We start from the raw sequence: 12157 nt of genomic DNA, 5'->3' as shown, positions 1-12157 counted from the left end.
TCAGGAGTGGTAGCTGCATCAGAGTCCTTTCTGGTGGCTGCCTCTAATCATGGCATTGTTATTGACCACCCCAAATCCTCAACCCTGCAATCTTCTTTCTCAACCCCTCCTCCTGGGTGGCAAGGGGCCACTGCAGACCCTTTCATGAAGGCTGCATCCAATCATGGCATTCATATTGAGCTTCCAAAATCATCTCAGCCCCAGGATCCAAAATTAATCCCCACAGATTGGTGCTCTGTCCCTGGAAAAGACAATGCTAGTGATGTAAATGGCGAAAGTTCTGGCTCTGTGCTATTTAACTCGGAAGCTGTTACGACAAGGCCTGTTTGTGCATCAGATGCTTTAAATCAGCATGAGTTAGCGCTAACTACATTAATGCAAAGTTTCATGGGAAATGGTGACATTGAACACATAGATGTAAAAAGCCAGATTTCTGAAACAAACTATGGGAAAAGCGTTTACAGCAGGTATCAAAGTAATGGCGATAAAGATCACAACAAGGATGATGTGAAAATTGGTGTAAAGGAACAAGAATGCTTGAAGCAAGATACTGCTGAAGGTTGTGAGCTAGGTAATGGTGATAACACTTTCTCTGATGAAAGTATTGATGTTATTGAAGATCATGAGTTTCTGTCTGGCCAGGTTGAATTAAGTACACATTACTCTCAGGATTCGGAACAAGAACTTGATCACTCGAGTACATTGAAAGGTAGAAAGAATGAAGACTGTTATGATGAAGTTGATGGGTCAGAGACTGTACACAGTGCTGCAAGTGTGCTGAATGCTTTGGAGGAAAAAATACATGGAGAGATAGTTAAATTTGATAAGCAAATTGACATGAAAAGAAATCAAGAAGAACTGGATGATGACGAAGGATTAGGCAAACTGACACTTGAAAATGTGAAGAAAGAATTAGATAATAAAGCTCATGGAAAGTTTTATATGATGGATACTGGTGAAAAGGATAAGATTATCAAAAATTGGATGAAGACCATGGAAGAGGCAAGTGAACAGCAAGACAAACTTCTGACAAGTGTTAACGAAGACAAGGTGTCACTTGGAGAAGTTGCTGCATCTGTTGTGAAGAAAGCTATTGCTAAGGGAGTGCTAAAGTGGGTGGTAGGTCAGAATCTCACTGTTGAAACTAATCCAGTGATTCAGGAGAATGTGGTTTCTTCCTCAGAATCTGACTTAAACGAGGATATTATTGGTGTTACTGTTAGTACAACACCTGATTTGGATGAAGTGGTATTGAAGTCAACAGAGGAAAACAATAATGTTGTGTTTGTTAAAGGTGCTATGGATGATAGGCATAGACGTATCAGTCAAGATTCAGATATAACTGTCTCAAATAGAAAGGTCAAAAGTGAATTGGTGGATACTGAACCTGTTCCTAGCACTTCAGAAAGATCAGGCGATGATTTTGAAAAGTTTTTCTTTAAGTGTAAGGCTTCGCAACATGGCATTGTGATTGAAAGCCCTGGGAAAAAGGGTGAAGTTCAGAATCAGATGAAAGAGAGCAAAGACAATGGTATGAAAAATGAGAATGACAATGCAAGAAATGAACTTCCATTTAATGAAAATCTTATTGAGATCCCAAGTGGTTTACGTTTAGCCAGAAAACGAACATTGTCAGAATTAGATTCAGGAAACACAAGCAGAGAAGGATCTCAGAGCGATTCTCTGGATGCATTTAAAATGAAGGCGCTGCAAAGAGGTATTACGATACAAGATTCCAAGGAAGGTGTATTGGACAGTGATGCTGAACTGGAACTGTTAAACACTTCAGGAAGAGTAAGTAGGGGATCCAGCAACTCTTCAGAAAGATTTAGTAGGCAATCCAGCGTGGATACTGCAAGAGTGAGACATGCCTCCACACCAGATCCTTCTCTCACAATTCTAAATCCATCTTCGCAAGAGATGAAACCCAGAAGGAAAAATGGTGATTTGAAGTTGAGGTCTGATGCTCTTGAGTTTGAAACAGACTTATTAAATGCTTCTTTTGCTAGTTCAGGTATAAGCGAAGGTTCTCAAATACGCGCAGAAGCTCCGGAATTCGTACCAGGGAAAGAGCTTAATGCTCGTACCACAAGTTTCAAACCAAAAGAACAAATCCCTAAGAAACCAAAGATATTCTATATTCCAACTCCGAAAGAAGAAGTACCAAATCCCTCTGTCTCAATTCAGGCAACACCAAATATCAGACATGTATCAAGTGAGACCAAAAGGTTCAGGAAGAAAGACTGTAGCACAGAAACTAGTAATTGTATCACCAGAGAAGTGTGTGTGAATACGGACGAAAGTCATGCTAAAGAAAGTCTGGGAGGTAGAACCATAAAGACAACTGCGAGGTATGTAACGAAGAGCGTTAACACTGATGTACCAGCTAAACGTACTGTAGGAATCAATGTGAGAATGAAACCACCGGCTAAGGTTGCCAAGGAAACGATGACTGATGCGCTACATGTGCAAGATGATGCGAGCAAGGCTGATGTGACCTTTTTAGCTGACAAAGTGAAGGCTTTACAGGTTTGCTTTTACTCTGTATATTTAATATGGTAATCTGTTTTTAAAATAAAAAGTGACTGAGGATACTATGTTTGCACTTTCGCCATATATCACAAAATAGTTAAGTCTGTATTCAACCCAAGGCAAGCCAATAAATAGTATTCCATTTCACTGACATAGTGTCGTACATAAATTTAAATAAGTATAAATGTGCAATTTTAAAATGAGGTCAGAAATCAAAATAGAACATCATAAAAATGTAATTTATTACGCTTTAATGCAGGTCTCCTTTGCAATTTAAACCTATTATGTATAAAATTAAGGGTTCTGATCGGGTATTTGACTCATTGATTATTGCAGATTTTAGGTTTGAAAGTTCAGTTAGAAAAATCTGAATCAGCAACCCCCACACTAAAGTGAATACAACCTTATGGATCATAATGCAGTAAAACTGTTTTTTTTTACCAGAGAAAGGGGAAGGGGCTGGGGGCCTTAAAGCAGGGGGAAGTTTTGAGGCGTTATAGTAAAAAGGGGATCATTTTTATATAAAATGTGCATGTTTTACTTTTAATTTGCTTTCATAAATCTTATAAGATCATTACAAGGCTTTCTCTCTTTTTCATGTTCTTGAACTCCTCCACTAGATTGTCATAGTCAAGTTCACTCAAATTTCCGTCGGATTTTAATAATTATTGAGTTATGCCCCTTGTTTCAATGAGGTAATAACAACAACAATACAAGCGTAAGCATTCACTCCAGAGCAAGCTTGTTAGGTTAATGAACTCACTTTTGACAGCCGTAATTCAGTATGTTTCCATGTATGTTTCAGTCAGAGCTGGTGAGAAGAACAGAGAGAGATGTCGTGGAGAAGCTGACAACCATGAAATCCAGCCTGGCCAATAACGTAGCTGGGATATCTCCTCTGTTTACTGATGGGTTAGGTTTTAGCTCGATTTTGATGAAGCATTGTCTCAATTTGTAAAAAGTTAAAAACCAGTTAAAATATTTATAAATTATATATTTCTTCAAATAAGTTTTCCCAACAAAATTAAAAAAGATTTAATAATTTGGAAATTTTACAAATCTGTAACAATTTCACAGATTGTTAAAAGCTAGTTTGTTTCTGTAAGTGTGGTTTTAATTATCCCCCGCCTTGAAAAGGCGAGGGAATATAGTAATGGTAGGCGCAACTCCTTGTGTGCGTGCGTGTGTCCGTCCGTCTGTCCGTCCCACATTCATTTCTTTGCATCTTCTCTTATATTTTACATGCGATTTCTACCAAACTTTCACAGATTGATCATAAAGTGAAGCAGCGCATATTATAGGGCTTTTGCGATTCGACCATTTTTGAAAGAGTTATAGCCCTTTGTTTAGTTTACATTTAAAATTGTTTTTTTTCGCAACTCCTCTTACGTTTTTCATGCAATTTCTACCTAACTTTCACAGATTGATGATCATAAAGTGAAGCAGCGCATATTGTCGGGCTTTCCTGATTTGACCATTTTTGAAAGAGTAATTGCACTTTGCTTATTTTACATTTAAAATTGGTTTCTTTGCATCTCCTCTTACGTTTTTCATGCGATTTCTACCAAACTTTCACAGATTGATGATCATAAAGTGAAGCAGCGCATATTGTCTGGCTTTCCTGATTTGACAATTTTTGAAAGAGTTATTGCCCTTTGATTATTTTACATTTAAAATTGGATTCTTCGCAACTCCTCTTACGTTTTTCATGGGATTTCTACCAAACTTTTACAGATTGATGATCATAAAGTGAAGCAGGGCATATTATCTGGCTTTCTTGATTTGACCATTTTTGAAAGAGTAATTGCCCTTTGCTTATTTTACATTTAAAATTGGTTTCTTTGCAACTCCTCTAACGTTTTTCATGCGATTTCTTTCAAACTTTCACAGATTGATGATCATAAAGTGAAGCAGCGCATATTGTCGGGCTTTCCTGATTTGACAATTTTTGAAAGAGTTATTGCCCTTTGATTATTTTACATTTAAAATTGGTTTCTTCGCAACTCCTCTTATGTTTTTCATGCGATTTCTACCAAACTTTTACAGATTGATGGATCATAAAGTGAAGCAGGGCATATTGTCGGGCTTCCCGATTCGACCATTTTTTGAAAGAGTTATTGCCCTTTGCTTATTTTACATTTAAAATTGGTTTCTTCGCAACTCCTCTTACGTTTTCCTACGATTTCTACCGAACTTTCACAGATTGATCATCATAAAGTGAAACAGCGCATATTGTCGGGCTTTCCTGATTTTACCATTTTTGAAAGAGTTATTGCCCTTTGCTTATTTTACATTTAAAATTGGTTTCTTCGCAACTTATCTTACGTCTTTCATGTGATTTCTACCAAACTTTTACAGATTGATGAGCATAAAGTGAAGCAGCGCATAATGTCGGGCTTTCCCGATTCGACCATTTTTGAAAGAGTTATTGCCCTTTGCTTATTTTACATTTAAAATTGGTTTCTTCGCAACTCCTCTTACGTTTTTCATGCGATTTCTACCAAACTTTCACAGATTGATGATCATAAAGTGAAGCAGCGCATATTGTCTGGCTTTTGCGATTTGACCATTTGTGAAAGAGTTCATGCCCTTTGTTTATTTTACATTTAAAATTGGTTTCTTCGCAAATCCGCTTACATTTCACAGATTGATGACTATATAGTGATGCAGCGCATATTGTCGGGCTTTCGCAATTCGGCAATTTTTGGAAGTGTTATTGCCCTTTTTTTACATTTAAAATTGGTTTCTTCCCAACTCCTCTTACGTTTTTCATGCAATTTCTACCAAACTTTCACAGATTGATGACTATATAGTGACGCAGCGCATATTGTCAGGATTTCGCGATTCAGCAATTTTTGAAAGAGTTATTGCCCTTTTTTTAACATTTAAAATTGGTTTCTTCCCAACTCCTCTTACATTTTTCATGCAATTTCTACCAAACTTTCACAGATTGATGACTATATAGTGACGCAGCGCATATTGTTGGGCTTTCGCGATTCTACATTTTTTGAAAGAGTTATTGCCCTTTCTTTATTTTACATTTAAAATTGGTTTCTTGCAACTCCTCTACGTTTATGACTATATAGTGACACAGTGCATATTGTCAGGCTTTTGCAATTTGACCTTTTTTGAAAGAGTTATTGCCCTTTTTTAATTTTACGCATTTCTTATGTTCCTGAGAAACTACCCTTACCATTGATAGGCTTTCGTTACAAAAAAATGTCCCCATGAGGCGGGGGATATTGCTGTCTGTGACCGCTCTTGTTTAAATTATATAGCACAGTCATCGAAATTAGACGTCAGACTTACAAGCCCAAATTTAACATGAGTATGGGCCTTAAAATAAATCAACTAGCCATGCTTTACAAAATCCAGATTTAGAGCAAGCCTGGAAAGCATTTTACCAGTGTAAGGTTTGCAGACATGTTCTGATATTGACCACTGATTGCAAAATTACAAAAATGTGACACTCATTTCGCAAACAACAATCTTTGTGACAAAAATATTGGACTTAAAAATAATTTATTAAGATATTATTTGTTTGTTTCAGTGTGGAAAGAGATATGCTTAGGAGCATGTTCCACAGTAAATTGGCGATGATAGACGAGGCGATCGTAGAGTGCAAGGTCAGTTGACATTTCCATTTTGTATAAATTTATGCATTCATGACAAGTATTCCAAAATATGTCGCCGGGTCTGGACCGATTTAGGTTCCAAACTTTTAGAAGACCTGGTCGAATGCAATGCGCGTAAATGTTGATCCTTGGAATAATTGTTAGATGGTAACAGACATAGGGTCAGTTGAAAAAGTTAATCATTGCTGTCGGTTTCAGGAGGCTGCCAAGAAGAACATGAGCCTTATCCAATCTGGCTGGGTGCTAAACGAGATTCCAGACTTCCAGTCTGTGATTCCAGAAATGTCTCAATCGCCCACCAAGAAGTTATCCAGCCCTGCACGGCCTCTTATTAAACCTGGCAACCTGCAAGCTAGCCCCCTAAAGTCCCACCCTGGGGCTCGGAATGAACTGCCCAAACCAAGGGCTCAACAGGGGTCAAATAGCGTTGCTTTGGTAACTGATGTGAGTGGGGTCAGTTCGCTGATCGGATCATCAACGAAAACAGTGCTGACACTTTCAAAACCCAAGCTGGGCACTTCAACAAACTCGGCAAAGGTTTGTGTAAAATGTTGATGTATATAAAATTCAAGGAAAGTACTTATTATGCTCAATACCTATTAAATATGAATGTTCTTTGGTAAGTGACAGATGGAGGTTTTTTTCCTTCTTGAATATGTGTTATAAATACATGTCTAATAAATAATTGCCAAACATTTCAACAGAATTAACTAAAATGGTACTAGCTTGCCATGGGGTATGTAGGCTAGACGAATATTGCAAACTCTGTAAGTAATGCCATGTCTGATATATAAATGTAGAAATGAAACAAGTTTAGAAGTAAGATTTTACCCATAAAAAGATTAACCTTCAGTAATGTATGGAACTGCAATGGTGATTTTTAAAGAGGATTTTATCTGAAGGAATGTTGTTTTTTGCTCTTCTTAATTATTACAATCGAAACCTGTTGATATCCCAGGGACAGGTCAAAATACTTCGAGCATTGCGAATATTGAGCCAAGCAAGAATGCTTACATAGAGTTAAAAGAATCAATCCGACACATCAAGTTTAAGCCAATGAGAAAATCGAGCCAAGCAATATCGTGCCAACAGGTTTTGACTGTACCTTGCTTTTGGCATACATCCCTCATACTCAATCAGACACCAAGCTTACTTTTGGGATTGACAATTATCATCAGCTGTACTATACCCCTGAAGTCAGTTTTTATGCCCCCGAAGGTGGGCATATTAAAATCGCACCGTCCCTCCGTCCGTCCGGCTCTGTAACTTTCCCTTGTATGGACAGATTTTAAAATAACTTGCCACATGTGTTCCACATACCAAGACGACGTGTGGCGTGCAAGACTGTGTCCCTACCTCAAAGGTCAAGGTCACACTTACTGTTTATTCACAATGGAGTGCTGCATATAAGGACATAGAGTATAGGTGGTCGTGTCCGGGCTGTAACTTTCTCTTGTATGGACAGATTTTAAAATAACTTGCTACATGTGTTCCACATACCAAGACGACCTGTCGCGTGCAAGACCCGTGTCCCTACCTCAAAGGTCAAGGTCACACTTAGTGTTTATTCACAATGGAGTGCTGCATATAAGGACATAGAGTATAGGTGGTCGTGTCCGGGCTGTAACTTTCCCTTGTATGGACAGATTTTAAAATAACTTGCCACATGTGTTCCACATACCAAGACGACATGTCGCGTGCAAGACCCGTGTCCCTACCTCAAAGGTCAAGGTCACACTTAGTGTTTATTTACAATGGAGTGCTGCATATAAGGACATAAAGTCAAGGTTGTCGTGTCCGGGCTGTAACTTTCTCTTGTATGGACAGATTTTAAAATAACTTGCCACATGTGTTCCACATACCAAGACGACGTGTCGCGTGCAAGACCCGTGTCCCTACCTCAAAGGTCAAGGTCACACTTAGTGTTTATTCACAATGGAGTGCTGCATATAAGGACATAGAGTATAGGTTGTCGTGTCCGGGCTGTAACTTTCCCTTGTATGGACAGATTTTAAAATAACTTGCCAAATGTGTTCCACATAACAAGACGACGTGTCGCGTGCAAAACCCGTGTCCCTACCTCAAAGGTCAAGGTCACACTTAGTGTTTGTTCACAATGGAGTGCTGCATATAAGGACATAGGGTATAGGTTGTCGTGTCCGGGCTGTAACTTTCTCTTGTATGGACAGATTTTAAAATAACTTGCCACATGTGTTCCACATACCAAGACAATGTGTCGCGTGCAAGACCCGTGTCCCTACCTCAAAGGTCAAGGTCACACTTAGTGTTTATTCACAATGGAGTGCTGCATATAAGGACATAGAGTATAAGTTGTCGTGTCCGGGCTGTAACTTTCCCTTGTATGGACAGATTTTAAAATAACTTGCCAAATGTGTTCCACATACCAAGACGACGTGTCGCGTGCAAAACCCGTGTCCCTACCTCAAAGGTCAAGGTCACACTTAGTGTTTATTTACAATGGAGTGCTGCATATAAGGACATAGAGTATAGGTTGTCGTGTCCGGGCTGTAACTTTCCCTTGTATGGACAGATTTTAAAATAACTTGCCACATGTGTTCCACATACCAAGACGACGTGTCGCGTGCAAGACCCGTGTCCCTACCTCAAAGGTCAAGGTCACACTTAGTGTTTATTCACAATGGAGTGCTGCATATAAGGACATAGAGTATAGGTTGTCGTGTCCGGGCTGTAACTTTCCCTTGTATGGACAGATTTTAAAATAACTTGCCACATGTGTTTCACATACCAAGACGACGTGTCGCGTGCAAGACCCGTGTCCCTACCTCAAAGGTCAAGGTCACACTTAGTGTTTTTTCACAATGGAGTGCTGCATACAAGGACGTAGGGTATAGGTTGTCGTGTCCGGGCTGTAACTTTCTCTTGTATGGACAGATTTTAAAATAACTTGCTACATGTGTTCCACATACGAAGACGACGTGTCGTGTGCAAGACCCATGTCCCTACCTCTAAGGTGAAAGATACACTAAATGTTTATTCACAAGGGAATTCTGAATATAAGGACATAACAGTGTAGGTTGTCAAGTATGGGTGGTATTTTTTTATGTTCAAAGGCAATTTAAAATAACTTGCCATATGTATTTGACACGTAAAGGCAAGATCAACTTTTCATGTACTGACCTTGTTCGTAGGTCAATGTCACATTCGGGGGCATTCGTCACATACTGTGACAGCTCTTGTTCAAGTTAATTATTGCTAGAGTGCTCTTCTGACTGATTCTCATTTCAAAGAATTTAAATTAGAGAAAATGCCTGTTTGTTTTCTTGACATTTGTTTTTGTTGTTGTTTTCTGTCTGGTAGGTAAGAAATTGTAACATACGTTTAACATTGATTGACTTTGATAATGCCTTCATTGTATCTTTGTTTCCCTGTCTGTCAGTCTGTTCATCACACTTTATCGACTAATAACTAAAGACCCTTTGGGTCCAGGAACTTCATACTTTTGGTATACAAGTTGGTCTTTATTAGTAGATGACCCCTATTGATTTTGAGATCAGTAGGTCAAAGGCATAGTGACCTTAAGCTGAAAAATGGTTTACATTAAATATATAAAAAAAAGCTTTCACCCAGAACTTTCTGCTTGGAATGCCAATTGGTCATGACTAGTAGATGACTCCTAAATTGATTTTTAGATCAGTAGGTCAAAGGTCAAGGTCGCAGTGAGCATGCACAATACTAAAATAGAACAAACTGGTACTTCTAACATGCATCTATCACTTTACTTCTTGATATTAAAATGGTTACGGATTATATGCAGTAGAGGTTCACTATTGAATACGGGTGAATACGCCAAACTTCAAGGTCACTGTTGGTTTGTCACTAGTCCAAAAGTCTAAATTTCATGTTCATCATTAATTATTTCTCAGCTGCAACCACACAATGGGTGAGTGAAGCTCTTTTCAAAAGTTAAAGTTAAAATTTCTTAATGCTATAAGTTATTTTTATAATTTCAGCCGGTGTTGTCCATGTCCTCTGCAGCAAATTCTGAAGGGAAATTCCCCATCATTGACCTGAATGCCATGAAAACTAGAATCACCAACGAGCCTGCAGCACAGAGTATTCCGTCACGTAAACGCAGACGTGACTGTCTTGAAAAACCTAGAAAGGAAAAGGATGGGTTAGAAATTGGGGCTATCCAAGAGTTGAAGCACCCTGGGATTGAAGAAGATGTAAAGATGGGGTATAAGGCTGCTTTTAGGGTTGAAAGAACAAATAAAACTATAGATGTCACTGAGAAAGTGAATAATGAAATGTTTGAAGAAGAAAAATTAGGAACTGTTGCTAGTGCTGATGATGAGGGCACAGATAAAGAGGCAAATGATACTTGTGATGTTAAACTGCCACATCTGAAAATACAGACAGTATGTGGCACTGTGGATGATTCTCTCAATGTTTGTTCCAGTGATCTAAAACCAAGTGTCTCACATGACAAACAAACTGTCGATAAAACACAGCTTGTAGATACTACTCAAGCAACAGATAACATCAAATCAGTTGATAAAGATAATCATGTTGATGACAAAAAACCTGTAAATGACACGCTCCAAAAAGCTGACATGAAGATGACTGACACTGAATTTGAAGACACAAAAGCAGTAGAAGGTTTGATGAAGAAAGAAAAGACCTGTGCTCAATCCAATGGTGGAAAACGAGACAGAGTGGTTGGAAATATGATGGATGTGGTAGATGACAGCGAGGAGGAACCTTCCAACAATGAGACGGGTAAGAAGAAAAAGCTTAATAGACTAAATTAAAAAATTCAGGATTTTTAACTTGTCTTGTTTTTTTGAAGAAAATTTAGACTACCGTATTTTCCTGACTATAAGGCAATCCGCTTATAAGACGACCCCCCTACTTTGCCCATGAAATCTGGTGTTTTTGTCTTGACTCGTTTATAAGATGGGGTAGAGTTTTAAAGCAAATCCAGCACTTGAAATTCTGTGATAATGTTCAAGCTTAACAGTCAAATATGAACTAAGTTTGTTCATTTGCTTGGGATTATTGATTTTTATTTTCCAATGGTATGGTATGTTTGAACCAGCCTAGACGCAATTTTTGGGACTTAAGTGGGTTCATACGGTATTTGATTGACCTATTTACAAACCATTGCAGTGCATCTTTGATCTTTACACAGCTCGTGCTGTGTTGTCACAAATTGTACTGTTTGATCTGCAGCCGACAAAGAGAACAAATTCCATTACATGTGTTAATGAGTTATATTTTCGCAAGTGTTTGTTTGGATTTCAGTTGATGGGACTTAATTTTTGAGTAATAAATAACCATTGATGATTGAGGATAAATTAATGAAATAATTATTGAAATCTGCTAGTTACATGTAGCAAGTGCATGATATATGCAAAGCCTTATAGTAAGGAAAAAGTAAGTTTTATTTACGACATAGAAAAAATAACAATGCATTTAAAAAAAAAAAAAGACAATTTTTATTTTAAAGGTAACAAAATATGTCTCAGACTCCTATGAAAAACAACGTGTTTGGACCGATAACATGTGTTATATTGAGTGTTCATCGTAGCGAAACAAAGCAGACCATACTATGGTCGTCTTAATCCGATGGGTGTGATTGTGTCCTTTTTATTGGGGTGTCATCCACAGACAATAAATCAGTCAGTTGAATACCTTATGAATAACTTATGTTGAATATTCCTGATTATGACTCTATTCTTTATGAAATTCTTATAGACTCGCCTATAAGACGGGCCCCCTACTTTAAAGTTCAAAATCAGGACCAAATTTCCCGTCTTATAGTCGAGAAAATACGGTATTGTGATATCCTTGGTGGGGGTGAAATCGTGCATTAACTAATGTTTGACCAAATTTGTAGTTTATGACACCATTAACATCAATGCTTTTAATGAAATTCAATTTACATGCATTTGATCATAATATTGGTAGAAATACACATTTATTGCCATGCCCTTGGTCAATATTGC

General features: G+C 38.0%; 1 protein-coding gene across 1 annotated transcript in view; it reads left to right on the top strand.

Annotated features, from left to right (window-relative positions):
- The window catches only part of LOC128229947 (uncharacterized), a 58076-nt gene that overhangs the window by 16766 nt on the left and 29153 nt on the right, over positions 1-12157 (top strand). Inside the window, exons 5-9 of the mRNA XM_052941872.1 lie at positions 5-2529; positions 3338-3444; positions 6083-6158; positions 6366-6704; positions 10160-10928. Coding sequence (XP_052797832.1) covers positions 5-2529; positions 3338-3444; positions 6083-6158; positions 6366-6704; positions 10160-10928 — 3816 coding nt within the window. The remainder of the gene's footprint in view (positions 1-4; positions 2530-3337; positions 3445-6082; positions 6159-6365; positions 6705-10159; positions 10929-12157) is intronic.

This window comes from Mya arenaria, chromosome 4 (assembly GCF_026914265.1).
Source record: "Mya arenaria isolate MELC-2E11 chromosome 4, ASM2691426v1".
Classification (NCBI taxonomy): Eukaryota; Metazoa; Mollusca; class Bivalvia; order Myida; family Myidae; genus Mya; species Mya arenaria.
The sequence above is the reverse complement of the archived record's forward strand: the minus strand, read 5'-3'. Positions and strand labels throughout refer to the sequence as shown.